General features: G+C 41.8%; 1 protein-coding gene across 6 annotated transcripts in view; it reads left to right on the top strand.

The window, feature by feature from the left end:
* The window catches only part of RABGAP1 (RAB GTPase activating protein 1), a 162,855-nt gene that overhangs the window by 130,432 nt on the left and 6,952 nt on the right, over nt 1–25,471 (top strand). For all 6 annotated transcript variants that reach the window (XM_065928498.1, XM_065928499.1, XM_065928495.1 and 3 more), the window contains 6 exons: nt 145–270; nt 881–1,024; nt 2,563–2,604; nt 2,842–2,970; nt 13,643–13,735; nt 14,140–14,250. In XM_065928498.1, the coding sequence (XP_065784570.1) occupies nt 145–270; nt 881–1,024; nt 2,563–2,604; nt 2,842–2,970; nt 13,643–13,735; nt 14,140–14,250 (645 nt within the window). The remainder of the gene's footprint in view (nt 1–144; nt 271–880; nt 1,025–2,562; nt 2,605–2,841; nt 2,971–13,642; nt 13,736–14,139; nt 14,251–25,471) is intronic.

Below are 25,471 nucleotides of genomic sequence, written 5' to 3'. Positions count from 1 at the left end.
ATATTTCCTGGTTGAAAGAATGAATGTTATAAAACACAACACAACTGAGCTCTGAGATACTACATACCACTGAATTTTACATACTGAGAAAACTTCTGTATGTGTTTTTGATCCTCCCACCCCTTCCCTCTTTCCCTGTTACAGATGCCTGAGGAACAAGCGTTCAGTGTTCTGGTCAAGATCATGTTTGACTATGGTCTCAGGGAACTTTTCAAGCAAAACTTTGAAGATCTGCATTGCAAATTTTACCAGTTGGAGCGCCTCATGCAGGTAAAAAGAGAATCCAGCTCTCATTTGCTGATAAGGGTGCAGGACTGGGAAGAACAGGATTGAAGAAATCGTGCCAAGGAACAGTGGTGATTCCTTAGCCATCCAGGATCAAGGACAGGTTTAATGTTTTTCATTTCTCTCTATGTGATAATGATGCCAAGATTAATAAGGTGTTAACGTGATGGGTGTGAGCCAGGTTTTCAGTCTCATAAACACCCAGAAGACCAGATGGGTGTAGGAGCCTTTATTTTAACACAGCAAACTCAGTCAAGAAATACTTACCAAGGCTCTGAAGCTGTCTGGTTGGGAATCTCCTAACAAAAGTGAAACAAACTTTCCCAAACATTTCATAACTTAGAAAGAAAAACTGTCCTTTCAGATATTTGTCACCATGTGGGGATTCCTCTTCAGAGCCACTTTGTGTACTGAAAACGAGAGCCTCGGGCCAGATTCATACCAGATGATAAGTGTTCTTCTGAGCGCTTTTTCAGTTTTTAGGAAAACACAAATATATGACATTTTTGACCTATTTTTGGCAGATTTATGAGGCTCCTGAGTGAGAGTTAAACAGCTGCATATGTGCCTAAAGCTAATCAGTTTGCTATTTCAGGAGTACATTCCTGACCTGTACAACCACTTCCTGGATATCAGCCTTGAAGCACACATGTATGCCTCCCAGTGGTTTCTTACGCTCTTCACTGCAAAATTCCCTCTCTACATGGTCTTCCATATCATCGACCTGCTCTTATGTGAGGTATGTGTCAGAGGCCACAGCACTCAGGCTTTTGTTTGTAGTGTCCTTCCTGTGTCACAGGCAGTAACTGCCTTGCTCAGAGTGCAGCTCTGTTCCATACGACTGATGAGTGCTCCAAACACCATCTCTGTTTAAGCTAGGAAGTTTAGGGGTTCAGAGGAGGTGCACCCCCTCTTTTAAAAGACACTTCCTGGAATTTCCACCTGCATTTCCGTTTAACCTCTTGTTGGCCAGAACTTAGGTACATGACCATATCCCTAGCTGCTAAGGAGAGTTTTTTTTTTAAGCTGCCTAGAAATTTTCTTAAACTTGGGAGTCTATTACTAAAAGAAAATAGATATTATAGTAAATAACAATCTTTGCCACAGCTTAGTTTTAGGTTTTGGAGGGTGTGCCTAAGAAGAAAAAGCTAATCTCAAAAATAATACATGTTATAGAAAGTATAAGCAAAATGATGTGAAAATACTTCTAATCCCAATCTAAAGGAAAACTGCTTTTATCATTTTGATGTATAGTCTTTCAGTCTTTTTTTGTGTGTTTTCATATATGTGTATGTGTAAGTTCTGTGTGGAACAGTTTTTTTCATATGGTATATTATATATGTTATGATTTTATATACATATAAAATGTTATGCTTATATGCTATTCGGTAACCTATTTTTATCTCATACTTTAATATCTATAGACACATACATCTGTACCATCCTTCTTTTGGTTTAATTATCCCATATTTAAAGAATACAAAAATCCATTAAAACATCTGTATCTTGTGTCTAGCTTGAAACATAAGAAACAGCTTTCCAGAAATACACCATTATTCTTACTTACTGTCACATATTCCATTCTTTGGATAGATCATAATTTATGTAACCAATTCCTCATCACAAACCTTTATCTAGTTTTTCACTATTATAAACAACTATTAAGTAATTACTGTGGGTCTGGTGACAGGCTAAGTAACTTAAATTTTCTCAGCTAATTAGCTCAGAAAACCATTGGGAGAATATTAGTTATAGAAATTGAAGCCCAGGAACTTTAAAAGTTTAACTTGGTCAGCAGATGTTGGTGCCTCCCTTCAGCTGTCCTTTGCCCCACCACTCCTAGAATGATTAGATGAAAAAAGGCAGGTTGGAGGGAACCCTGAGTAGAGTCATTTCTGGGACATAGGACTCATGGACAGGATGATTGTTGTCCTTCGAGTGGGCAGTGGAAGAGACACCAGGCGTTATTTCATGAGGGATCACAATTTTATGACTTTGATCTTTTAGTTTGAAAGCATAGTATACTTTGGAAAGCATTCTTGAACTGTGAAAATAGCTGTAGAAAAGCCCTTCTCTCAGAAGAATGGGAAACCGGGTCTGCCTTAAGTGGTTTTTCAGTGGTGGCCCTGTAATTTTTTTTCCGAAATATTTTCAAGATACTCCATTTCTTTACTCAAATTTTTACAATTTCTCTAAAATTGCAGGATATTCTAAAGACAAATATCTTAATAATCCAGTTCTAAATACTGAAAATGTTTTCTGTGTTTTCTCTTTTAGGGAATAAGTGTTATATTTAACGTCGCCCTTGGGTTATTAAAGGTACAGTGCACACTTGTTTGTAAGCTGGGTTATCTGGCATTTCTAGTCTCATTCTAAGCAGCCGTTGCGCTCTAGCATTGTCCCTGACAGTGGACACATGCAAGTAGCTCTGGCAAAGGCTACAAAATTATCTTCTGGGGATTATAAAGGTGCTGGGATTATGAAATGCTTCTTGAGCATCTTTATAGCAAAAAAGCTTTTTTTCTGTGTATGGTTGTGTTTTCTTCTTTCTTCAAGACTTCCAAAGATGACTTGCTACTGACAGATTTTGAAGGTGCCCTGAAATTCTTCAGGGTTCAGCTTCCTAAGAGATACCGCTCAGAAGAAAATGCAAAAAAACTAATGGAACTAGCTTGCAACATGAAGGTAAAATCATTTTTGCATTAATGTAGATTCTTTTGTTAGTGTCTCACTCTTCCTGATAAAACTGTCAACATTTATAATACATTAATAATAATGTTTTCCTTTGTATTGTTTAATTTTCTAAATCGTTTCATATATATTACAGCCTATGAATTAAATCTCATTGCTTTCCCCATTTTGAACTATAGGAAGAGGACTATTATTCTGATTTTGAAGACATACCAAAACACAAAGCCCCCTAATTTTGTATAGCTAGTTAGTGGCAGAACTCAGGTTTCATGATTTTTATTGTGTCATCCTTTAACTTTCAGTTTTTGTTGTTGTGGTCATAACTTCCCTAAAGTGAAAATAATAATACATAAAGGAAACCCATTCACTGTTTATCACTTCCAGTGGAGCATTTATGATTTGTATTATTTTAAGGCTTGAAAAAAAGAATCTCCTTGTGTTCATGTTATGAAAGTTTTGCTTTTATTTGTTTTTTTGTTTTTTTGTGTTTTTTTTTTAAGTTTTGCTTTTAAAAAAGAAAAAATAGTTGAGGGAGTTTAGTTTGGAATGTGCAGGGTGGAGGCAAATGGGCGACAGAATAAATAGCTGTATTGAGATGCTTATAGGGTGCATAAAAGGCTGACTGTCACGTTTATTTGGTGTGACTCCAGAGGGTAGAACTGTGACCTCTGTGTCAGGAGAGAAGCTTCAGTGTCTACTGCATAGAGCACAGACCTATTTAAGGCACCGTTTCCTCATCTGTAAGGTATTACTGGACTTCTGGTTCTGGTTATATGTCATACTGAGCTAGTTCAGGCTACCCTTCTTTAAACATTCAGAGATGCCAAATAAAGTATGATCCAAGAAATGTTTAAATACCTGGATAAACTTGAAAGAAAAAGGAGAAATGTCCAGGTGCCTGAAACAAAGTAGCTCACAGCTCGTGTATGTGATAATAAAAGAGCATCCCAAGGGAATATGGGACCAAACTGTGTGTTAGGGTTTTAATGCTCATGAAGTTATGACATGATTTGGGGCCTTCCGGAGGCAGCTGAAACTGAGTCTCTGCAGAAAGCTAGGACTTTGGAATGGCCTATTTGTAAAAGCAAGATTGTGTTAGACTGTTAGACTGAGAAATGGTAGGAATCCTGATGTAAAGTGAATGGGGGATTTGAACAACAAAAAAGGAAATAGAACTTCCAGAAATCAGTCATTAAAGTTATTATTAAATTTAAATGCTACGTACTTAACATATATCATGGGTAACATTTAATGGTATTTTATCATGTGCCAGATATTGTGATTAAGTGTTTTTACATGTGAGGCTTAACTGCAGTGTGTGTACAGTGTTTACCTTAGTGCCAGCTAATGAGTAAGGGTTTAAGAAACAATGGCTACTACTCTGATTATTCCCTTCTTGGATTTTCAAGCAGACAAACTCTTTTCAGTAACACTGGTGATGGCTTTGTGGAAAGGGCAGAACCACGTGAATTCTGAACTCCTTAGAGCTACTCTTTCTACCTGCTTTAGCCATTCAGGAAGCTGCTGCCGCTTATCTGCTTATGATATCTTCCCCTCCCCTCCAAAACCTGCTCCTTTCTCAGTGTCCCTGTGTCCTGTTTGTGGGACCTGGTCGCTCAGGCCTGAAAACATGATACCATCCCCTCCTACTCCCTTTCTCACACTTCACATCTTTGTCCTCCACATCCAAGCCCTACCATCAGACTACATCCTGAGTCTGATCACTTCTCAACCCCTTCGTTACCCATGCCCTAGTCTAATCATCTCTTCCCTTCTCTTCTGGAATTTCCCAGTACTTTCCTTGGTCCTCCTGCCTCCACAGTGGTTTCCTCGCAGACTTTTCTTGATCTCATCTCTCACGTGCTTAAAACTCTACTGGCTTCTTATCTCAGAATAAAGCTCAAGAGTTCTTGTGTTGGTCTGCAAGACCTGGCACCATCTCCCTTCCGACAGACTAATTTCAGCTGCTGCTGCTTTTCCCCTTATGCTTTCCACCTCAGACACCCCAGCCTCTTTACTGTTCGCAAACATGCCAGGCTTGTTCCCTCCTCAGACTTTGTACTGGCTGGTCTCTCTGCCTGTAATGTTGTTCTCCTTGATGCCCACATGGCTTTACCCAAAGCTCTTAAGTCTTAGGCTCAGTGAACGTGTCACCAGAGAGGCCTTCTCTAATTACAGTATCTACAGTAGCACTTCCCCAACTCTTTCCACCTTATCTCCTTATCCTTTTGTATTTTCCACATTTTACTTATTTCTGCTTAACATTATTTGTTTGATTATTGTCTGTATTCCCCTCTACCCATGCTGGAATTAAGCCTCTGACAGAGGGCACTTTCTCTCTTTTGTTTATTGCTGAATCCCCAGTACAAGAACAGGATCTGACGTATAAATATTGGTTGGACAAGTGAGTAAGTGACTTTTCTGTTGAGTTTCTGCCAAGTGTTTTACAAAGAAGCGTTAATGTGGATTTGGGCAAGGCTTAAAAATAGATTTAGCCGAAGGTTTACCTTTTGTGTTTTCATTAGCTTGAAACACTTTAATAATATATGGATTCTTTATTTCCCAAGTCCAGATAGGAGGTGTCTGATGTCTTTTTTTCCTTGCCTACGCTTCCAAGGAGTTAAAGTCGACAAGCCCGCACAGCTCACATTATTATTTGCTTAGATACAAAATTCCTTTTGGTCTGGAAAGCTCTCTGCATGGTTAGGGTACACTTTGGATGATTTTCCCTACTTGCATGTGGCTTCAGGTGAGAAGAATAGTAATTTTTCTTGAAGTTGACTCAGCCTGGAAAACCTGCAGATTCACCAGGACATGAGAAAATGAGCTTTTTCTGCTAAAAGATGGGGTATTGTATGTACAGTTGAGTTCATGATGATTATTGGTTTTACTCTGAAAACTATACTTAATACCAAATAATATTAGAGGAGATACAGGCAATAGCCAATTATTGGCAAAAGACTTCAGTCACGGTGATAATTTGTATACTCAAAAATAAAAATCATTGGCAAGTTCAGTGATGAGGCCTGCATTGTGTGGACTGTGTGAAGGGGAGGGCCTCAAGCGGGGGGTACAGTGAATGCATAGGATCTTTGGGCAGTTTAGAGACCCTCTGGATGTAAAAAAGGGGATTCCTACCATGTAAATGGTTTGGAAACTAGCTTTTCAGTTTCTTGGTATAGAATTTAAAAAGGAAATATTGGCTCTGTAACTCATTCAATCCCATTCCATTATTTTTTAATTTAAAAGCAAAGTTGTGACTCCCTTTTCTCAGTTGTATGTCCTGATTAAGGTGGGAATTGGGAATGCTTTACCTCCCTTGCCAGTCCAGGAGACTCTTGTTGTCTTTGTGTTTTAGCAGTTGCAATGTTGTAATTTCTATGAGAATCTCATTGGTTCCTCACAGTACCCTGTGAGGTATGAAGTCAAGCATGGAAACTGAGGCTTAAAAGAAGCCAAGTGACTTACCCAGCTGATACTGACTGGGCAGTGACAAAAGCCCCATTGGAACTAGGGTCTTCTGACAGCATGTTGCATGGCTTCCTTTTGCCAAAGGCGACAGGAACAAAGTTTGGTGTGGCAGTATCGTAAACGACCACAAGGTGGGTCTCTTGCCCAAAACAGTCTGTATTCTCTGTGCTCTGTCTTCCTTGTCTCTCTAAATTTTGACCTGTATCTGTCTTTACCTGCCTCTCTTTTTTTCTTTCTTTCCTGCCCTTTTCTTCTTCCTTTCTTCTTTCTTCTTAGTTTATTATGAGACTGAATTTTTTAAAATTTCTTGAGGAGTTATAGATCCCCTGCTCTTAATCTAAAATTTAACCACATACATCAGCTCATTTAACTGTCCATTGAATTTCTCTCCCTCCATGGGTCATTGAGCTAGACAGAAAAAATTGCTTCCACTTAACGATACAAGATCTAAAAACAATTTCAACTTACATTGTTCTAGAATATCGTGAATGGTCCTAGGAGCCCAGCAAGTTTAGTGGGGGGAAATGGGGGGGAAAAAAATTAGGCCTTTTAAGTTTTTGACTCCAGAAATATGTAAGAGCAACTGTTTTTTTGTGTGTCTATAATGGAATTTTTTAAAACAAGTCCAATAAGTGAGTCTTAAAAGAAGCAAGAACCATGCCAAAAGAGATGGCTCTGTGGGTTTCTTAGATCAAGAAGAAAGACTTGACCCTTGTTCTGTAGAATCCTGCCTAATGTGAAATGGAATTTCTGAACCATTGCTTCATTGGAATTTGTTTTTTAAGCATAAAGTGAATATGCTAGACTTCAAACTACCTGTGAGAAAAGATATTGTTGCACGTAGTAATATCTCTCAATTAATGTAATCCTAACCATTTGCCGTTTGGAGAAACTGAAAACTCTTTGGCATTTAGGGATATTTGCATTCAGGGCATGTTTTTAATCATGAGCTAAAAGCAATATTTAGTTTGAACTTCATTCTCTGCTCAAATCATTTGTGTAGGTAGTGTTTGTTTGGGTTTTAAGATCTGTGTTTGTAGTGACTTTATCAATCGTTTTTCTTGATAAGTTCACAGAAGCCTTGCATAGTGTCTACACATCGTGAATTAATCCTTAGAGTCCCATGTGAGGTCATTTTTATAGATGTGTATACTGAAACTTAGAAAGTTGAAAACTCCTAGCCGGCACAAAGTTAGTAAGGGATCGAGTTGAGATTAGATCCCAGGAATTTCAGACTCTGAAGTCAGAGCTTATCATCACTGCGCTTTACTGTGCCTGAGCGAGTGAATGTGTTGAGGAAGGGGGACCCCTTCCAGGGCCCGAAACTGGGCTCTTGTCTAACACTCGGAAATGAATTGTCTGAGGAGATACATGTTGACAAAGCAAGAGATTTTATTGGGAAGGGCACCCAGGTGGAGAGCAGGAGGGTAAGGGAACCCAGGGGAACTGCTCTGCCGCGTGGCTCGCAGTCTTGGGTTTTATGGTGATGGGATTAGTTTCCGGGTGGTCTTTGGCCCATCATTCTAATTCAGTCTTTCCTGGTGGCGCACGCGTCGCTCAGCCAAGATGGATGCTAGCAAGAGGGATTCTGGGAAGTGGACGGACAGGCAGTGTCTCCCCTCGACCTTTCCTGAACTCTTCCGGCTGGTGGTGGCTTATTAGTGCCGTATTCCTTATCAGGATCTCCTGTCATAAAATAGCTCATGCAAATGGTTACTATGGTGCCTGGCCAGGGTGGGCGATTTCAATCAGTGTGCTTCCCCTAACAAATGAATGAGTCACGAGCCACTTCTGTTGGTCCATTTTTGGTGATACTTGTCGTATCATGATAGATAACTCAGTCTCTGTGTCAGTGTTGAAACTTACCTTTTGTACATGGTCGCTGAGTGCCATTTTCCATGTAACTCAACCAGGCTAGTTTTATGTCTTTGCTTGTTCTACCTTTTAGAATTGGATTTCATGAGGAAGCTTCTGAGTGGTTATTCTCTTTCTCTGCAGTGAACCCTGAGGTTTGCTGGTTGTTGAAGGGGTAGCAGTGGTTACTACCTTCTTATTTTAATAAGTTCCTCTCCTTTAGTCCTTATCTATGTTTGAGTCCTCTGCTAATAACTTGCTGATTGCACGTTAGAAAAATACTCTGATGGTAGAACAAGGACGCCTAATTCTATATAGTAATGTTTGAGTCTGAACTGTTTGAACAAATTAAATAAAAAGGCTCAGAAATTTTTAGAGTGTTGATTTGTTTCAAGTGGTTTTAAGTGCAGCCATTAGAGTCCCACCGACCTTGGCTCTCATCCTGGTTCTGCCTCCGCTTTGTGACCTTAGGTCGGTTAGCTCAAAAGAAAGAGAAAGAAATAAGGTGATGCCTTTAACATCGCAGCTGCTCTTTGACACGCCAGTGCTCTTCTGGCCCACCTGATTTTGATCTCCTCTGCCCAGATACCTGCTTTCCTTAAGTCAGTTCTTGTCAACGAGCGTTTGCAGATTGTCTTCTATGCCAAGAATACACTGAGCTCAGCTGCAGAGAGGAATAAGAAACAAGAACCACCCCAGATTTGCTTTCTTGCACCGGCACTGGGACTGAACAGACTGGGTCTTTTACTTCAGACAAGTCACTTTACCTGTCTAGGGCTCCGTTCCCCAGTGCGTGCAGTGGGGGGTCCTCACTGCACCGTACAGCAGTGAGGGTGATGATCCCTGCTGTACCCATCTCAGAAAGTTGTTTGGAGGATTAAAGAAAATAGTAGGCATAGAGGTTAGCTTGAAAGTCTTATGTAAATCTCAGGTTCTTTTATTCAGTAACTGAAAAGGGAAGATGAACTTGTGTCAGATTTCTTTATTTAGCAGTGAGGACTCTGGGGTCAGGATCTCCTTCCTGTACCAAACTCCTCCTGTGTACCCACTCACCCACACTACATAACTTCAGCCCTGCCATGTGGAGCTGCTAACATCCAGCCTCTCACCTGCAGTGGATTTTCTGTGAGTCCCGCCCAGCAGGGATTCTGACTTTTGCAAGGGTCTCTAAGCCAAACTATAAAATCAGCTCCTGTTTCTTACCAGTAGCCTGTTTCCTACTCTTCTGTGTTAAATGGACTTTGTTTGAATGGCTTATTGTTTGCAGCACATGTTCAGAAGATGGCTGTCTCAGATTCAGGGCAAGAATGCAAATGGTAATAAGAAGTCATAGCACTGTGTGCCAGGTACTCTTCTCAGCTCTGTGTGTGTGTCCTCTCATTCGACCCCCACAACAGCACTCCTCATAAGGACAGCTGAGGTTTTCCCAGATGAGGAACCTGAGGCTGAAGTAAGGCAGCTTGCCCTCAGCCACACAGTCAGTCGTTGGTGGGGTCAGGACTCACGCCTTGCTCGGCTCTAGGTAGCCAGTAGTTCTATCTCACTCCCACCCCGGCCAGCAGCTACTCTCATTCTTTCTCCATAAGTACGGGCCAGGACATCCCTGCCTATTCCAGGAGCTGGTCAAGGGCCAGCTTTCCCAGGGCAAGTAGCACGTGTTTTAGGAAAGAACCTTATCCAGTTCCTATGGCAGATTAATGACAAGTGAGTGACCAAGGAAAAGGTGTTTCAGGCTGGTTTGTTTTCTTTTTTTTTATTTCTACCAAAATATCCAACTGGCATGTTCCAAGTGTCCACCCTCTCTCTAATTCAGGATTTCTTAACCTGGGACTATGGATGGGCCTTAAGGACCCATGAGCCCTCTGAAATGGTATGTAGAATGGGAGCGAGGTGGGGGTGGAGTTAGCATCTGTGCTTTTTAGTGGGAACCTTGGCTCCCAGGGGATATTCAAAGTGATACTGTCTCAAACAGTGTTAAGAATCTTGTACTAATTGAGATGAGGTATACAGTTGGTTTTACCTAAATTTCAGACTTAGCCTTAACCCAGGAAATGATTAGAATTTTTTCTTCTTTGAAAGTACATTTAAACAGATTTCAAATGTAACCTTCTTGGAGGGCAAATGTGTGAAACTGTGATTTCCACAGCCTTCTGATGGGAGTCAGCCAGCAGTGAGTGTGATTGGAGCCCAGGGGCTTATTCCATCACTTCTGTTTTTCTTGAATTCAGTTACAGTTGCAGTGGTGGGAATAAGAGAGACAAAATGAACCTTGGACTTTTAAGGGTGGGGGCTATGTCTCTTCATTAAGTATTTTCATGCTTCCTGTGTGCCAGGCATTAGGAGTTTCACAGCGCACAAAGAGTTCCTGCCCTTATGGAGTTTGCATATCCTGATCTGTGTACATTTTTGTATCATTAATGCCTAGCAAAGAACACTGCACACAGTGGGACTCAACTACCAAATAAATAAATGCCCCTTCTTACATCCTTATTAGATTAAAAAAAGGAAGGCCTTTGGCTTTGATTTGTTCAGCAGCTGACTGTTAAGTTCTGATTATGTTCCAGGCATTGAGCTAGGCACTAGAGATATGCTGGTAAGCAGAACAGATGTGGCCTTTTTCCTAGTGGGAAGACAGACAGTCAAGTAAGCACATAAATAAATAATCATGGACTTGGACAGGTACCATAGAGGATTTGGCTTTAAGCTATGAGAATATGTAACGAAAGACAGCCTGATGGGGGACGAGGGTGTCGGGAAGGGTTCACTAAAGAAGAGATCTAGAGCGCCGATCTCAAAGGTGAACAGGAGTGATCCAGACACAGGGCTGCACAGGCCGAGGGACCAGGCTTGAAGCGTTCTTTGGCTTTGGTTGCCGTTTCCACTTAGAAGACAGGTCAGTGCTAGGGGCTGGGCTGAGGGGCCCTCTCCCATCCGTTTAGCAGGCATTCCTGGGCACTCTGTCTGTGCCTGGGCAGGGGCAGCAGCGAGTGAGCCCCAGCTCTGACCTGGAGAAGGTGCTAATGATAGGGTACACAGGCTGAGAGGCACTGGCCTCTCCTGGGTGCAGCCTCATAAGGACACTTGAGTTGCTGCTTTTCCTACTGACACTTCTCCTTCCTCACTTAGTTATCAGGCATCAGTCTTTCTCAACAGGTCTCTGTCTCAGAGGCAGCTTGAGCCAGTTGACTAAACAGCCACCCACTCTGGAAGTCAGGGTCAGCTATGAACCCACTGTGAGTAGTGTTGTGTTTATTTTTTTTGTGTGATGAGGTTGGGGTTAAGACATTTAAGGGAAAGGAGGAGGAAGAGAGAGACCAAGAAATGAGGCTGAAAATTAGGAAAGCAGTAAGAGCTCCAGAGCAGCGCAGTCCGTGGAGAGAATGCCAGAGCTCTGTCTCAGAGGAGCCCAACTTACGAGCATTGTTTTTAAACAGCAGTCACATTGTTAACTCAGTTATAAATGTAATTTGTCCTCAGTGCAGAGAATGTGGAAAACCTAGTAAACACACAGAGAAATGCCCATGTCCTGTCACAAAAACGTAAGAACCAGGTGAGATAACACATGTACAGGGTCTGGCACTCATTACACACCAGCTTCTGTTATAATGCTGAGGGGGAACCCACCCTTTTACTCTAACAATGAGACATTTATATAATAAGGGATAATGAGATGTAGAAGACATTTTGTAACTAGCCAAATGTATGGTTATGGGGAAAATGTTCATTCTTTGTTGCCACAGCATGAGAATGAAAAGTCGAAGGATCCTGAAGACCCGTGAGAATGTTTTGTAGGGTTTGGCATCAGTTTTATGTTTTACAAAGCACTTGAGGAGCCTTGTATCTCTGCCTGCCCTTGTCATTCACACAGACTGACAGCAGAGAGTAGTGGGAGGAAGTGTTGGCCACCCACAAGCCTCAGTTTTCTGTTCCTCTACTATTGATTTGTTCAGATTGTTTATGAATTTACTGGTCACACAGATGTTTTATTTAGGTGCTTTCTTTGTGAATCAGTTACGTGCATAATTAACATTTGCCCCAGCATTAGCCTTAAACCACAGAAGATCTAGGCTTAGGGATGCCACTTTCCAGGTTGCAGCCTCTCCCCAGTGGTGTTTAGTGGGCATCTTTGTATAGCGCTGGTAGGTTCCTGGCTGCCTCCCTTTGGGCAGCAGCCAAACTCCAAGAGTAATTTCACTGGGGCCTACCTGTAAACAGCCGACTGGGGCAGGTGTCCTCAGAACCAGTGTAAAGGAACACCAGGCACCTTGAGTGAGACAGAAAGGGAAGAATGAGTGGGGACTAGGAGATGCTGACCTGAGCCTGCTGCAAGCTTGGGCCTGTCCTGTCCCCTAACTGCGCCTCAGTTTTTTCATCTGTAAAATAAGGAGGTTGGACTAGACTAGCCCTGAGATGCCTAATTAGCCTGGAAAGTGTTAGTCGCTCAGCCATGTTCAGTGCTTTTGAGCCTGCCAGGCTCCTCTGTCCATGAAATTCTCCAGGCAAGAAGATAGAATGGGTGGCCATTTCCTTCTCTGGGGATCATTCCACCCCAAGGATTGAAGCCTGGTCTCCTGCACTGCAGATGGACTCTTCGCCATCTGAGCCACCAGAGAGCCCAGTTAACCTGAAACTGGGGTAAAAGTTAGGCATGCGAGTCAGCGGTGTAGCAGTTTGTAGGGTTGGTAAGAAAAAGCTTGAGAGAAAAAGGACAGTAGTTTAATGAGATGGAAGAGCATCTAAGTAGAATGCTCAGCAGAACTGTGTGTTTAAGAGCAGAGAGAAATATGCCTGTTTGAAGGCAGCATGGAAGGTGCTAGTGAAATGGAAAGTGGTAGAAGGTAGATTAGTGAACTTCGGATGGCGTCTAACAGCCTGGCGCAAATCCTGGATCTGCCAGTCCCTAACTGAGTGGTTGTGGTCAAGTTACAGAACTTCTTACTTCTCAGTTAAGTTGCCTATAAATTGAGGCTATTACCACCACACCTTGTGGAGAGGTCGTGAGGTCACAGAATGAAAGACCCATAGCATTGCTTATGTGCTGAAGAAAACGGTGGAGGAGGAGGGAGAGGATGAATGATCAGACCTAGAACTCAGATAGCAGGGGTCATCTGTTGGATGTTCATTCTGACACCCTTGGGAAAATCTTCAGGAACCAATTATCCCCCCACACACCCCTAAATTTGAGTACGAATTTTAGGTTCTGGACTTATATGCAGGAAATACCACTTTCGTGGTTAACTTGGGATGCCCAGGTCAGTAGAGATCTTGGTCTTCAGTGCAAGCCCTGAAGCACCCACCTCTTCCTGATGCTTTTTAATTTGTGCTGTGCTTTATCCTACAGATTAGTCAAAAGAAGTTGAAAAAATATGAAAAAGAATATCACACCATGAGGGAACAGCAGGCCCAACAAGAAGACCCCATTGAGCGATTTGAGGTTTGTTTATGGCCTAAGTGATGTGAAGTGCCTTCAGCCTTTCACTTCAGATAATTGTGCCTATAATTAGCTTTAGTGAGTTCTTTTTAAAATTTAGTTTCACTATTTCTAGGTTTCAGTTTGAGTTTGCAAATGAGAAAGCAAGACTTGTTTGCTTCATGCTAGTTGTCTAGTTTGTTACAGTTCCCTGGGCTTTTGTCACAGTTAGTCACAAGTAACTGCTTGATGGCTAATTGAATCAATGGAGGCAGAAAGGAAGGAACTGTTGCTTGGCGGCACATTGGGACCAGCCACACCTCCCCTGATTCCTGTAGGTCTCAGCAATTAGTTTTGAGGGTTAACCTGAGAAGTTGTCATTTCCATCTGATCTTTATGTCTGCAACTGGTTTCTCTCTACCCATCAGCGAGAGAATAGGCGGCTACAAGAAGCTAACATGAGGTTGGAACAGGAAAATGACGACCTAGCCCATGAGCTGGTGACCAGCAAGATCGCACTGCGAAAAGACCTGGATAACGTAAGTCTCCCTTGTCTGAAAAGATGCTTGTGTTGAGACACTTCTCCCTTAATCAGGTGAAATCCCGAGGTTTTTGTGTTTGTTCTAGTTAGTGCTTCCCTCTTATGAGGTGCCTACTCTTGTTCCTTCCTTTTCTTCAGGGGCCATCGATGATCTCATTAAGCCCTCCTTTCTACACTCTTCTCTCATCATACATGCAGTCCCTGAACACCTCTCCAGACATTGATTGAAAGACCTCTTCGGCTGATTCTTATGTTATTACAGTCGTCAGTAGCATTTAATCACTGTAATTTCCTTAACTTACCCTTAAGACAAAACAAGAGTTTGTCATCCTGCATACCATGTGCCTTTTGCCTAATCATGGCCAACTGTAATAAAGCCCAGTGCCTCCACAGCTTGTGACTTCATCAGGAATCTCTGCTGGCAGATGTTCTGTTTTTCTTTGCTTCTCCTGATCTTAAAAACTTTGAGCTGATGGCATTCCTGGCAGGGTGTCATCCGCTTTCTATACTAGGCTTCCCATAGTGCAGTCTCTCATTCGTGGTTGAGGTCAGACGTTGGCAGACTTTTTCTGTAAAAAGACAGACATGACTTGGTGGGCCATATGGTCTCTGTTGCAGTTATGTAACTCTGTCATTGTCACGGAAGGGAGCCACAGACAGTAAACAAACAGATGAGCATGGCAGTGTTCCAGTAAAACTTTATTTAGGAGAATAGGTGGCAGGCTGGATTTGGCACTTGGACAAAGTTTGGCAGCACCTGACTTAGATTTTCCTGTCACTTTTCTGCTCATTGATTTTTCCAGAGACAGGCTTAGGCTGTTGAGGATTTACAAGGAACTTACATAATATATTGAGCCCCATAGGATATATGAACTTCACAAGGTCTTGACATCCACCAAACATGTATGAAAATCCTGTGTGCTACTGCATTTCTTCAGCAGTCTATGCTTTCATTAGATTCTCTTAAGTGGTTCACCCATCATATGAAGAGAAAGAGATGGTGGTATCTACTGGTTCATATTACTTCTCTTTGGAAATAGAATATGGAGTGAAATTTTGAATGGATCTGAATCTAACATCAGCTGCTCTCCTTTCTAGTAAAGTGGGGGAGGTGGAGTAATGACTGTTTCCCAGGGTACAGTGGGAATTACACAGTGTCGTTCCCTCTTCTTGTCTGATAGTCAGCTATAAATAGTTCCAGGTAACTGGTTACACTCCTTTTTCTAGTTTATCCAGGGAGGATGTTGCAAGGCCATTAGCTCCCAGTAACCAGAACCTGGCAATCTTGCTGCTTTTTGGTTTGCCCTAGTATGCTCCTGAGGTTGGCATCCCGTCCTGTGGTGCAGGTTCCCAGCTTCTGTTTTTTGTGGGTCATTCCCTCACTGTTTGGGCCTTTTCTGCAAGGGAGCGGGGGGAGGTGGGTGTCCACTGAGCTGTCCATTGAGTTGCTGAAGCAGAAGTCACAGTGTACACTTGTGATGGCGCTTATAGCCACTAGGTCATGCAGGAAGGAGGTGAAAAAGAAAAGAAAATGGGTCCTGTACCAGAGCTTTGTGTTCTACAGTGAAATTAAGAGGCAACTTAAGGTAAAATTTCAGGTTGATTTTTAGTTTGCACTGTTGCATTTGCCATTCTGATGGACCCAGAAGTAACATTGATGTTCCACTAGTTTAGAGTACATCAGACTTCTTAGGTTCTTGAAACCTGCCTCTAAAGAGGTGAACCCTTTATTTAAGTTGTTTTCACCTGACTTAGTAGTCAAAGAACTGGGTTACATTCCTGACTCAGAAGTGAGAAATAGTTTAAAAAAAAAAGATCAATTCCCATTTATTCTGTGATGCTCTGTGTGACAGGCCCTATGATAAGCACTTTGCTAAACTGATATCTCTTATCCTTTCCTCAGCCTTGTAACATGAGCCCCATTTATGGATCAGGATTTATATTTTTTTTGGCTGTGCTGGGTCTTCATTGCAGTGTACAGGCTTTCTCTAGTTGTGGCGTGCAGGCTTCTTTTGTGGAACATGGACTCTAGAGCACATAGGCTTCAAGAGTTGTGGCATGTGGGCTTAGTTGCCCCAGGGCATGTGGGACCTTCCCAGACCAGGGATTGAACCCTTGTCCCCTGCATTGGCAGGTGGATTCTTAACCACTGGATCACTAGGGAAGTCCCTGAGGATTTTTTTTTTTTTTAAAGAGTCATGAAACTTGAGACTCAGAGAGAGAGAGGCACCCAGGAAGAAGCAGAGCCAGGAATATAACCCAAGTGCATCTGATTGGGATGCCCAGGCTTTATCTGTGATGCCACACTGCCTCCAAAGTAAATATGAAACAAGAAGCTGTTGTTTGATGTCATAACTACACCAAAAATATACTGACATTTTTCAGAACGTGTCCTAAACCTTTAAGGAGTTCTAGGTGCTGCACAGTGCTTTGTACTTAATGTTAAACCCTCCAGGCAACCCTTGTGCAAGGGATACAGTTTCACTGAGGAGGCCAGAAGAGGCTAAATGTCTTACATAGTCCCTTAGATTGAAACCCAGCTGGCCTGACACTCTTGGCTCAGAGGAGCAGGACCCCTGCTGCCTCTCCGGCTCAGAAATAGCAAAGTGGGGTCCCATGTCCAACATTCACCAGTGCTGAGAAGATAGATGTTTTTGCACTAAACATTGAGTCTCTTTCCAAGTTAGTTTTCTCTCATTTCTGTTGGATCATCACTGAAAATAAGCTAGGTTCTGAAGTGAAGAATGTGAGGTCTTTTCACCATTATTTGACTTCAGGGTGTTAGATTTTTGAAAGAACTTCTTCATGCCTTTTCATACTTCCCTTTGTGCATCCCAGAGAAAAGCTCTGGTTTGTGGCTTTATAGGATTTCCAGAACCCTCATTGTATTTCCAGTTAATTTTATGTCATTTTTGTTATTCCTCACCTGTTACTTCTGTGACTTGTCCATCATACTGCAGCTGTGGAGAAATCCCCAGTCAGCCACGGAGTCTCTAGGTAGTGACCCCATCCAAGCGTTCTCCTCTGTGAAATGGGTCCTGACATTGGTGCTCGAGACCGAGAGGGAACCTGTGTAAGGCCCCATCTGCGTCCTCTCCTGCATGCTGCTCTCTGCACTGAGACCACATGATGTGAGAGCGATGGAAACAGACTCAGTAGCAAACCTGCTGGGATTTGAATTCTGGCTCCCCTGCATTCTAGTTCTCTGACCTTGAGCAAGTTGCTAAGCTTTCCCCATTGAATTACTTTGGCCTCTATCAAAAAAAGACTGACCCTGTATGTATGGGTCTCCTTGATTCTATATTGTTCCACTGATGTATATGTCTATCCTTATGCCAATACCACACTGTTTTAATTACTGCAACGTTACCAATCTTCAGATCAGGTCATGTGAATCCTCCAACTTTGTGTTTTTTTTTTTTTTTTTTTAATAGTTTGGCTGTTGTAAGTAAGTTGCTCTCATATATACATAATAGAATCAGTTTCTCAACTTATAAAAATAAAAGCCTTCTGGGATTTTGAATGGGGCTGTGTTGAATCTATAAATCAGCTTGGGGAGTACTAACATCTAAACAATCCTTGAACCTTCCAGTCCATGATTATGGTACAGATTTCATTAATTTAGATCTTTTTTAGTTTCTGTTTACAAGATGTGCACATAGTTTGATCTGTTATTACGGGCATCATTTTCTTCATTGAATTTTCCTATTGCTAGTCTCTACAAATACAGTTGATTACTTGACTTTGTATCCTGTGACCTTGCTAAATTCACTTATTCTAGTAGCATTCTTGCTTCTCTTAGATTTTCCACATACATGATCATATCACCTCTGAATAAAGACAGTTTTACTTCCTTTATCCCCTTGCCTTCCTGCACTGACTAGGACCTTGGAACAGTGTTGGATGTGAGCATGGGCCTTTGTTCCAGATGCAGCTCCAGGTTTTCTGTAGATCAAGCTGAGGAAGTTCTCCTTTCTTCCTATTTGCTGAAAGTTGTTATCATGAGTGGGTGTTGAATTTGGTTAAATTCTCTTCCTGCATCCGTTGAGGTGATTATTTGCTGTTTTTCACATGTAAACTCTGCATTCCTGTGAAACTTGGGGTTTTCTTTTTTTTAAGATTTTTATTTGTATTAAAGATTTTTGTGTTCCAGAGGAATATTTGTCTATAGAGTTTCATTAATGTTTAAATATGGGTTTGATATCAGGGAAATGCTGGCCTTCTAAAGTGAACTGGGAAGTGTTCCCTTCTATTTTTTTAAGGATTTTATATGGGATTGTTCATTGATTGAATCTTTAATATCCTAGTGAGGGCACATGAGCCTGGAGTTTTCTTAACCGGAAATTATTTAATTATAATTTCAGTATGTTTTCAGATACAGAGCTATTCAGATTTTCTAAATCTTCAGGTCTAGATCCTTGTAATTTGTGCCTTTCAAGTGATTTATCCATTTCATCTTAGTTCTCAAATGTATTGGCATAAAAAATCATTGATATTCCCTCATTCTTTTGATGTTTATAGGATCTGTTGAAGCCTTCTCTCTTTTATTCCTGATATGGGTAATTTGTGTCTTTTGTCTTTTTTCCTTATCTAACTAGAAGTATATCAATTGTGTTGATCTCTTTAAAACCCAGCTTTTGGTTTTGTTGACTTTTTTCTTTTGGTCTTATTGATTTGTGCTTTTTATTATCTCCTTCTCCTTTTATTTTGGTTTTACCTGCTCTTTTTCTAGCTTCTTAAAGAGGAAACTTGGTCATTGATTTGGACCTTTAGTCTTTTTAAAAATAAGTATACAAAGCTAGAAGTCTCCCTGAAGCACTATTTCAGCTATATCTCACATTCTGATGTGTTGTGTTTTTATTTTCATTTAATTCTTGTGATTTCTTTGATCTCTGAGTTAATTAATAGTGTGTTGTTTAACTTCTTAACTATTAGGGATTTATCCCAGAAGTTTTTCTGTTTGTTGATTTCTGATTTAATTCATTTGTCATCAGGGTACATACTTTTCCTGATTTTAATACTTTTAAAGCATACTTTTGCCAACGAATGTTCAAACTACTGTATAATTGTGCTCATTTCACATGCTAGCAAGGTTATGCTCAAAATCCTTCAAGCTAGGCTCAGCAATACATGAACCAAGAACTTCTAGATGTACAGACTGGGTTTAGAAAAGGCAGAGGAACCAGAGATCAAATTGCTAACATTTGTTGGATCATGGAGAAAGCAAGGGAATTCCAGAAAAAAACAGCTACTTTTGCTTCATTGACTATGCTAAAGCCTTTGACTCTGCTATACCAGGGTCTGTGGGTCTGTGGGTCACAACAAACTGGGAAATTGTTAGAAATGGGAGTGAGTACCAGACCACCTTACCTGTCTCATGACAAACCTATATGCAGGTCGAGAAGTAACAGTTAGAACTGGACATGAAACAACTGACTGGTTCAAAAGGAATACAACAAGGCTGTATATTGTCTCCCTATTTATTTAAATTATATGCAGAGTACATCAGGTGAAATGCCAGGCTGGACGAATCACAAGCTGGAATCAAAATTGCCAGGAGAAATATCAACAACCTCAGATATGTAGATGGTACCACTCTAATGGCAGAAAGTGAAGAGGAACTAAAGAGCTTCTTGAGGGTGAAAAAGGACAGTGAAAAAGCTGGCTTGAAACTCAACAGTCAAAAAACTAAGATCATGGCATCCGGTTCCATCACTTCATAGCAAATATAAGGGGAAAAAGTGGAAGCAGTGGCACATTTTATTTTCTTGGGCTCCAAAATCCCTGCAGACGGTGACTACAGCCAAGAAATTAGAAAATGCTTTCTCCTTGGAAGGAAGTGAAAGTGTTAGCCATTCAGTCATGTCCAACTCTTTGCAGTCCCATGGACTGTAGCCCACCAGGCTCCTCTGGGCAAGGATACTGGAGTGGGTACCCGTATCCTTGGGGGGAAAGCCATGACAAATCTAGACAGTGTATTAAAAAGCAGAGACATCACTTTGCCAACAAAGGTCCTTATAGTCACAGCTGTGGTTTTTCCAGTAGCCATGCGCGAATGTGAGAGTTGGACCATAAAGAAGGTTGAGTGCTGAAGAATTCTTGCTTTCAAATTGTGGTGCCAGAGAAAAGACTCTTGAGAGTTCCTTGACAGCAAGGAGATCAAACCAGTCAATCCTAAAGGAAATCAACTCTGAATATTCATTAGAAGGACTGTTGCTGAAGCTCTATTACATTGGCCACCTGATGCAAAGAACCAACTCATTGGAAAAGACCCCAATGCTGGGAAAGATTGAGGGCACGAGAAGGGGTGACAGAGGATAAGATGGTCGGATAGCATTACCGACTCAATGGACATGAATTTGAGCTGACTCTGGGAGATAGTGGAGTACATAGGAGCCTGGCATGCTGCAGTCCTTAAAGTCACAAAAAGTCAGACAGGACTTAATGAGTGAACAACGACAAGAAAAGCATATTTATGCTTATTTTAGGACTTTCCATGATCCGTTTGGGTGAAAGTACCACATGTTCTTGGAAAATACGTATATCCTGTTGTTGTAGGTGGAGTGTTGTATAAACATCACTTTGATCAAGTTGATTCACTGTTGGTAAATCTTCCGTAGACTTGCCGCTTTTCTCTTTATTCTGTCACTTACTGAGAGAACAGTGAGGAAATGTGTAACTCTGTGCCCTAATCTATTTCTCCTTTCAGTTATGTCAGTTTTTGTTTCTTGTAACTTGACTTTATGACTACATTTCAAGTTTCAAGGAGGGACTCTTGGTGTTATGTAATGTCCCTCTTTGTCATTGATTTGTTCTGAAATCTACTTTGTCTGATATTAATATAGCCATTCCAGTCTTCATAGTATTGCATGGTATATCCTTTTCCATTCTTTTTTTTTTTTTAAATATCTATGTCTTTATATTTAAAATGGGATTTTCCTGGAGAAGGAAATGGCAACCCATTCCAGTATTCTTACCTGGAGAATCCCATGGACAGAGGAGCCTGGCAGGCTACAGTCCATAGGGTCGTAAGAGTCAGACATGCCTTAGCGACTAAACCACCGGAGAAAGACTACCCTCAATTTGGCAGCAAGTGACAACTGTCCTTAAGATTTCTTTTTTTTTTCCCCTGATAGAAAAAGAAAACACTTGGAAAATGAAAATAATAAATTTTCTATTCAAATGTTAAAATAAAATGGGATTTTGTTACCAGCATATAGTTGGATCTTGCTTTTTCAAATTATCTGACAATCTCCTTTTTTTTAAATTTTATTTTATTAGTTGGAGGCTAATTACTTTACAACATTTCAGTGGGTTTTGTCATACATTGACATGAATCAGCCATAGAGTTACACGTATTCCCCATCCCGATCCCCCCTCCCACCTCCCTCTCCACCCTATCTCTCTGGGTCTTCCCAGTGCACCAGGCCCGAGCACTTGTCTCATGCATCTCACCTGGGCTAGTGATCTGTTTCACCATAGATAATAGATACATGCTGTTCTTTCGAAACATCCACCCTCACCTTCTCCCACAGAGTTCAAAAGTCTGTTCTGTACTTCTGTGTCTCTTTTTCTGTTTTGCTTATAGGGTTATCGTTACCATCTTTCTAAATTCCATATATATGTGTTAGTATGCTGTAATGTTCTTTATCTTTCTGGCTTACTTCACTCTGTATAATGGGCTCCAGTTTCATCCATCTCATTCAAACTGACTCAAATGAATTCTTTTTAACGGCTGAGTAATATTCCATGGTGTATATGTACCACAGCTTCCTTATCCATTCATCTGCTGATGGGCATCTAGGTTGCTTCCATGTCCTGGCTATTATAAACAGTGCTGCCATGAACATTGGGGTGCACGTGTCTTTAATTGGAATGTTTAGACCAGTTACATTTAATGTAAGTATTTATATGGTAGATTTAAGTCTACCACCCTGCTGTTTGTTCTCCGTTTGTTGTATTTGCTTTTTCTTTCTTTTTTCCCCCTTTTCTGCCTTCTTTGGTTTAATTGGGTATTTTCATGATTTCGTGTTCTCTTTTCTGCCGCCCTGTCACTGGTTCTGGAGCTCTCTCACCTCCAGAGCTCTCGCCCACAACTTTCAGTTGCCACAGCCTCTCTGAGCCCCTGGCTCTGTCTCCATAACCCTTTGTTTTTGAGGCATGCTCTGTGTGGAACCCCTCACCCTGCTCCTTGGTCCAGAATGTGCCCTGAGGCGGAAACCCAGAGTAGCAGTAGAACCTTGCTTGTTTCCTTTCTCTCAGGAGCCACAGTTCTGCATTGGTTTTCAGGGTCAGTAGAGGGTAGCTTTATATATTTTGTCCAGTGTTTTGTTTACAGGGGGAGGGTGAGTCTGGTCCTGGTTGGTCGTCCATGACCAGAAGTGGCGGATTTGTGTTTATCCCACATGTTCTCTCCTCACGCGCTTGTGTAAGCAGAGTGACGGTGCAGCGAGTGTGGCGCCCTCGGAGGACTGCCGTCAGCCCACCCAGTGGCCTGTGTGCACTTTCCCTTGAAGGGGCCACAGCACAGCAAGTCAGCCCCTGTAACGTGGACTCCGGCTCTGCCCCACGCACTGTGCGAGCTTGGGGGAATCGCTTGCCCTTCTGACGTTTTTCTAAATTTGGGAGTCAGGGTGGGGAAGGAAGACTCTTGGGTTAGAAGACCCCCTTCATGAGCCAGCTGTCCGTACTTGTTAGAATCAGTCTTAACCTCCCATGGGAGTGATGATGAGTAACAGAATGTACGTATGTGCTACAGGTTACTGCTCAGAGGCTTTACCCCGGTCCGAGAGGGAGAGGTGACAGGATGTTCTGTTGATTCAATTAAAACAAAATCTTTAACAGGACTTCATTCTCCATATTATTTCCTCTGTTGTTTGAGTCTCATTTCCCTCTCGGTTGCTGCTTGGGTTTGAGCTGGAGGAGAAGATAAGCCACTCCCTAGCAAGGACAGGCTTAATCCAGGACCCCATTTAATCACAGGTATGTGCAATTTGCCAGTAACTAATGGCTTAGAAATAGAGGAAGACAATAGAATGGTAAAGACTAGAGATCGCTTCAAGAAAATTAGAGATACCAAGGGAACATTTCATGCAAAGATGGGCACAAAAAAGGGCAGAAATGGTATGGACCTAAGAGAAGCAGAAGATATTAAGAAGAGGTGGCAAGAATACACAGAAGAACTATACAAAAGAGATCTTCATGACCCAGATAATCACGATGGTGTGATCACTCACCTAGAGCCAGACATTCTGGAATGCGAAGTCAAGTGGGCCTTAGGTAGCATCACTATGAGCAAAACTACTGGAGGTGATGGAATTCCAGTTGAACTATTTCAAATCCTTAAAGATGATGCTGTGAAGGTGCTGTACTCAATATGCCAGCAAATTTGGAAAACTCAACAGTGGCCACAGGACTGGAAAAGGTCAGTTTTCATTCCAGTCTCAAAGAAAGGCAATGCCAGAGAATGCTCAAACTACCGCACAATTGCACTCACCTCACATGGTGGCAAAGTAATGCTCAAAATTCTCCAAGTGAGACTACAACAGTACGTGAGCCGAGAACCTTCATATGTTCAAGCTAGACTTGTAAAAGGCAGCGGAACCAGAGATCAAATTGCCAACATCTGCTGGATCATCAAAAAAGAAAGAGAGTTCCAGAAAAACATCTATTTCTGCTTTATTGACTACATCAAAGTCCTTGACTGTGTGGGTCACAACAAACTGGAAAATTCATCAAAAGATGGGAATACCAGACCACCTTGTTGACTCCTGAGAAATCTGTATGCAGGTCATGAAACAACAGACCAGTTCCAAAGAGGGAAAGGAGTACGTCAGGGCTGTATATTGTCACCTTGCTTATTTAACTTATATGCAGAGTACATCATGCAAAATGGCAAGCTGGATGAAGCACAAGTTGGAATCAAGATTGCCAGGAGAAATACCAATAACCTCATATATGCAGATGATACCACCCATATGGTAGAAAGTGAAGAGGAACTGAAGAACCTCTTGATGAAAGTGAAAGAGGACAGTGAGAAAGCTGGCTTAAAACTCAACATTCAAAAAACAAAAGATCATGGCATCCAGTCCCATCACTTCATGGTAAATTGATGGGGAAACAAGGGAAACAGTGACAGACTTTTATTTTCTTGGGCTCCAAAATCACTGCAGATGGTGACTGCAGCCATGAAATTAAAAGATGCTTACTCATGGAAGAAAAACTATGACCAACCTAGACAGCATATTAAAAAGCAGAGACATTACTTTGCCAACAAAGGTCCGTCTAGTCAAAGCTATGGTTTTTCCAGTAGTCATGTATGGATGTGAGAGTTGGACTATAAAAAAAGCTGAGTGCCAAAGAATTGATGCTTTTGAGCTGTGGTGTTGGAGAAGACTCTTGAGAGTCCCTTGAACTGCAAGGAGGTCAAAGCCAGTCAATCCTAAAGGAAATCAGTCCTGAATATCCATTGGAAGGACTGATGCTGAAGCTGAAACTCCAGTACTTTGGCCACCTGATGCAAAGAGCTGACTCATTGGTAAAGACCCTGATGCTGGGAAAGATTGAAAGCAGGAGAAGGGGACAACAGAGGATGAGATGGTTGGATGGCATCACCAACTTGATGGACATAAGTTTGAGTGAGCTCCAGGAGTTGGTGATGGACGGGAAGCCTGGTGTGCTGCAGTCCATGGAGTCACAAAGAGTCAGACACAACTAGGCAACTGAACTGAATGGGTTTTTGAGTTGCATGGTGTGCCATTCTCGATTCTCCACTTAAGGCCTCAGCCCACAGCCCCCTGGGACCTGTGCCTCCCAAAGAATGCGTGTCTGAGGAAGTGATGTGGTAGCAGAAGCAGGGACTCTTAACACACTTAACTCTGTGACCTCAGACATAACTGTTGAAATTCAGGGAACCACCATCCATTGTCAAAGGAAGCTGCATGTGAGGAGCTTGCAAAGACGTGCTATATCTAGCTTCTGCCCCTTTTCTTTGCCTGCCTTCTCACATGCTGCAGTCTCTCATTCTTCAGTTACCATTGGACACTGAAGGGTAATGGACTCTGTGGGGCAGGTACAGGTGTATCATTTTCACTTGGACCCATAAAAAAACTAGGGTGGAAGATAGCCATTTCAGATAAGAAAAGGAGAGTGCCAGGAAGGAGGTGCCTGCCTTTGTCAGATGAGAACAATAGCAAAACGCAGAATGTGTTTGATGAAGC

Source organism: Muntiacus reevesi, chromosome 3, assembly GCF_963930625.1.
Source record: "Muntiacus reevesi chromosome 3, mMunRee1.1, whole genome shotgun sequence".
NCBI lineage: Eukaryota > Metazoa > Chordata > Mammalia > Artiodactyla > Cervidae > Muntiacus > Muntiacus reevesi.
Note: the sequence above shows the minus strand (reverse complement) of the source record. Positions and strands in the feature narration are given on the sequence as shown.